The sequence below is a fragment of the Teleopsis dalmanni genome, chromosome 2 (assembly GCF_002237135.1).
Source record: "Teleopsis dalmanni isolate 2A chromosome 2, ASM223713v2, whole genome shotgun sequence".
Taxonomy (NCBI): Eukaryota; Metazoa; Arthropoda; class Insecta; order Diptera; family Diopsidae; genus Teleopsis; species Teleopsis dalmanni.
The window spans coordinates 72782039-72786311 of record NC_051847.1 but is presented as its reverse complement, the minus strand read 5'-3'; the positions used below and the strand labels follow the sequence as shown (position 1 = coordinate 72786311).

Sequence of the window (4273 nt, the reverse complement as noted above, 5' to 3'; positions counted from 1 at the left end):
CGTAATAAAGCATTTATATTTACTATATAATTAAAAAAAAAAATAACTACAGAGACATTAACTGAGTGATTAGGTCAACTATGACAATATTTTAACTAAAGAAAAGCAAATACCAAAATCCCTTGTCGTATGAACTCGTACAATCAAATCGACACTATTTGACACTAACTACTTTTTAATCCATTTTGGCAGAGCAATGATTATCTCTGCCTGAACACTGTCTTATGCAAATATGAAGTTCGTTGATTTTGGTTTGCAAATTACAAGTTCTCAATGTAGAATTTTCATTTGGTTGCACTTACTTGAAATGATAAGTGTCATTTTCGTAACCGAAAAATGGGACGGTATATGTCAACATCCAAATATTGCCACCGCCGCAATCGTAATACGGCTTCGACCATCTGCCATCCTCATATTTGACAGCCAAAGTATCATCCTCAATGCGCTCATCCGTTTTGTTTGTATAAAGATGAAAAGCTACGATGAAATGAGAGCAAAAAAAGATATTAAATTTTATGTTAGTGAAAATATTTATATGAATTTAGTTTGTGACGTGAAAATTCTGCAATTATTACTGTGTCTTTTGCACTGTGCAAATATAGTTTGTGTTTAAATTTCAACATAATTTTGTTTATTGCACAAAGGAAACCTAACGCGAATACAAGTGTGTGAAATAACTTTGTATTATGGACGTTGTTTGACCTAACTTTGCACTCTTTCTGTAATAAACTAAAAGTACATGTTCAAGCAGCAATAAGTGGGTGGAAAAAGCAAAACTTTCCGCTGAATTTTTTGCAACTCTATTGGCACATGGGAAAATGGTACCCTTGCACACCAACCATATTTTTAGACAATGCTGTAGAACCAGAAAAAAATTCTGTTTTCCCATGTACACAACATGAATAAATCGCATTTCAAACAACGCCTTATTTGCATTGCATTCCTTTCAGTGAAACGACGGAAGCATAAACGGAAGTTAAACATCCCAAGTTTTAGAAGTTAAAAATGCCAGTGCAGAAATTTTCGTTGCATACTTTTGGCGCGTTCGGAGTATTTCAGTGTTTTCGCTTGTAAAATTCTTGTTGATTGATTTCGTTGGGATTCATCTAATGGTTTAAAGTGCAAAGAGTGCATATTTTGCACCATACTCTGAGTTGCCATTTAAGAGCTTCGAGCTTAGTTTTCTGCACAATATTTCAAGTCCAGTTTCATTTGTCAAAACGTTAATAAAATGATATATACGATTTTACGTACACAGTTGGCAACACTATTTATTCAATTTGAATTAAAGGATTTAATTCTAGAAAATCATCAAAGCTAAGTTGTATGTATTAATTTTCAAAAGCTTAGTACAAACAAATAAAGAGGGTACATTGCCGAATTGTAGGTACCCTATACACAGAATTTTATATTTTATAGGATCTATTGGATGTTTCCCTCGTAGTTAAAAAATGCGTTAAATAAATCTTGATCCACCCAATACATCCTTTTTAAATTTTTTTATTATACATATATAGAACGATACAGAGCTGTTGCTTAGAGGTTTAATTAATTATGAGCTAAAATTTTGTTAGCACTGTAGATTTATTACCTACTTATACTTGCTAAGATATTTAATGCCTATTCCTATGAGTGTCAGTTCACTTTTAGACTGTGATAACAATATCTACAACCTACATGGGAAAGACAGGTGAATGATGAAGTAGGCGATCTTAACTAGATAGGTGTACTTGATTGAAGAGTTTTTGCATAAGACCAGCAAAAACGAAATGCATTATTTAGAAATCACATCCTCACAAGGAACTGTAGTGCCCGGCGAGAATATGTAGGACAAGCTAATTATTTATTAACTTTTATCATTATTTTTTAATACTCGTACATTATTTTTTAAACTATCGCAGGTTTGGGTTATTTTAGTAACAGTAGAGGTTTCTCTTCCATTCCAGCAATATGTAAGCGCCATGTTTTTAATATGGAGTCCGATGGATGGATTTTTTAAACTCCAATATTTTAATTTGTGAATATAAGTTGTAATTTAACGTCAAATTTTCCAGACGGTGCGAGCCGAGTTCGATTCCTGGTACTTGCAGTCTCAAAAATAATTATTTACGAATAATTAAATACAATAATTATTTCCAAGACCATTGATGATGGGTATTTTGCAATACTTAAAGCAGCTGTATGGTCAGACAAAAATTTAATTAATTAAAATAATATACAAATAAAATTTTTGTTGTTGTAGTTCACTACTGTTCGAAAAACCTCTTGATGAATTATTTTATTTTAAAATTATAAATAGAAATTGCTACCAATTAAACAACATAAATGGAGTTAAATATATATTATATATGTATCTATAAATCCTTAAACTTGCAAATACCTAAATATCTAAAATACGAGTATTTATGCGATTGGCATGAGTATTATCGATAAGTGCTTTGAGAACTATTTCATTTGCTTTTCTTATTAGTCTTGAACTGATTCTCTCATAAAAATACTGTATAATTCCTTGCAAATGTGTGATAACTATTTGTGATATATTGCAGTTCTTATGGTAATCATTCCACTTATTTTTTTCCCTATTCCATTTTTTGTTTCGAAACAATTTGCTGAACAAAGTACATGCAAATTTCTCTCTTTCAAGCAATTTGTTATTCTTTAGTTAATCGGTAAATGGGTGAACTACATGCAAGTTGCCATGAAACAAATGCGGTAGCAATAAGTCATCCTTTGATTTGTTGGGTTCCTTGTACTGGTTAAGTTCCAATGGCTTGGAAATTCTGCAGAAAAAGCAATTTATGAAAATTTCTAGATGAAGGAATGCAATAATTTCATTGTTATCTTCTTTCGTGTCAGCAGAAAAAAATAAATGAAATGCAAAATGAGAAAATATATATTAAAAAATGGTGTATTATATGAGTGCAAGAAAAAACTTTAAGTTACTATGTAACAATTTTCAATATATTATATATTTTCTTTTTGACCTCTATACTTTTACAACTACTCAATAAGGAAAAAATATATAACTATTTAATCATTTGAAAAGAAGTAGCTGACATCTGAAACGTACAAAACTAAAAATTCATTTATCATTATAGTCGTATGAAAAGTCAATTAAAGTCTAATTAACCACAAAAAAATACTTGGAGTCACTGTGGACAGCATTTGTTATTAACTCTGTTGAGTAATATCTATAAAGATATCGATATTTTAGTAAGCAAAATTATTTATCAAACATATTTATTTTTCTCATGTGGTAAATTACTTGCAGGTGGTTCAGGTGGTCTAATGTACAAAATCCAGTTACAAGCGATCTTAAGATTCTTATTGAACAAGCACAGCTTGGTTGACACCGAAATCTACTATAACTATATTAAGAGATTAAGATTGTACTATAAACAAATCAGATAGCTAATTATAGATAATTAAATTGATAGCTCTGATGAAAATAAGCATTTTACACCTTGCCTAAACCTAGAATAGGACGGGAGAGTAATTTATTTGTGTGATTTTTACTATTTTTTCGGATAAAGTCTGCAACCAAAGGTATCTTTAAGACACGATGAATTCCATAGTTTGAGATGTACCAGTCAGCGTTGATGATAGTCCTAAGTATTTGTGATTGTAATCTTTGCAGTATTTATATATTGCATGTTGTGCTCCATAGTTTTGATTTTGAGCCAGTACAGTTGTCTAAAGCGACGCTTAACTTCATTTGTTTTAGCTTTCATCTAGTTTTTCTAAGTTAATCTGCATCTATAATTTGCCTTTGTCGTCTTGAGGATCAAAAGGTACCTGGATATCAATCGTGTATAGCGAGTAGAGTAATGGACCTTAGACGCTACCTTGGGTCACATCAGCTTCCATTTATTTAAGTTTGAAGATAGATTCTTTATACTTCTCATAAAAGTATCTACTTTGTAGATAGCTCTAATATGAGGTGAAAATTTGTTGAAAGTAGCTGGGATAAATTCGTTAAGAGATCCCCATGCCAAATACTGTCGAAGGCCTTTCCAACGTCTAAAACTAACCCCAGAGCAAAATTGTTTCGAATCAATATCGCTTGCAATTTTATTTACGACTCTGTAAACTTGTGGTATGGTCGAATATTTTTTCTAAAAGCCTAATTGATGATCAGGAATAATTTTTTCTTTGTGAAGAATCGGTTTTAGTTTTGATAATAATATTTTTTTAAAAGGGTTTTCGAATAACAAAGAAAGAAATAAAGGACAAACACAAAAATTTATTTTTAATTTTATTGAAATTTGGCTGA

The 4273-nt window shown here is 30.9% G+C and overlaps 1 protein-coding gene across 1 annotated transcript; it reads right to left on the bottom strand.

The window, feature by feature from the left end:
- Positions 1-302: 302 nt before the first annotated feature.
- Positions 303-1161, bottom strand: LOC119674833 (the record flags this gene model as incomplete). The annotated part of the gene is given in 2 exon segments (XM_038085990.1): positions 303-477; positions 1035-1161. Coding segments are annotated over 2 exon segments (302 nt in total), but the record flags the coding sequence as incomplete, so codon positions are not given.
- Positions 1162-4273: the final 3112 nt, after the last annotated feature.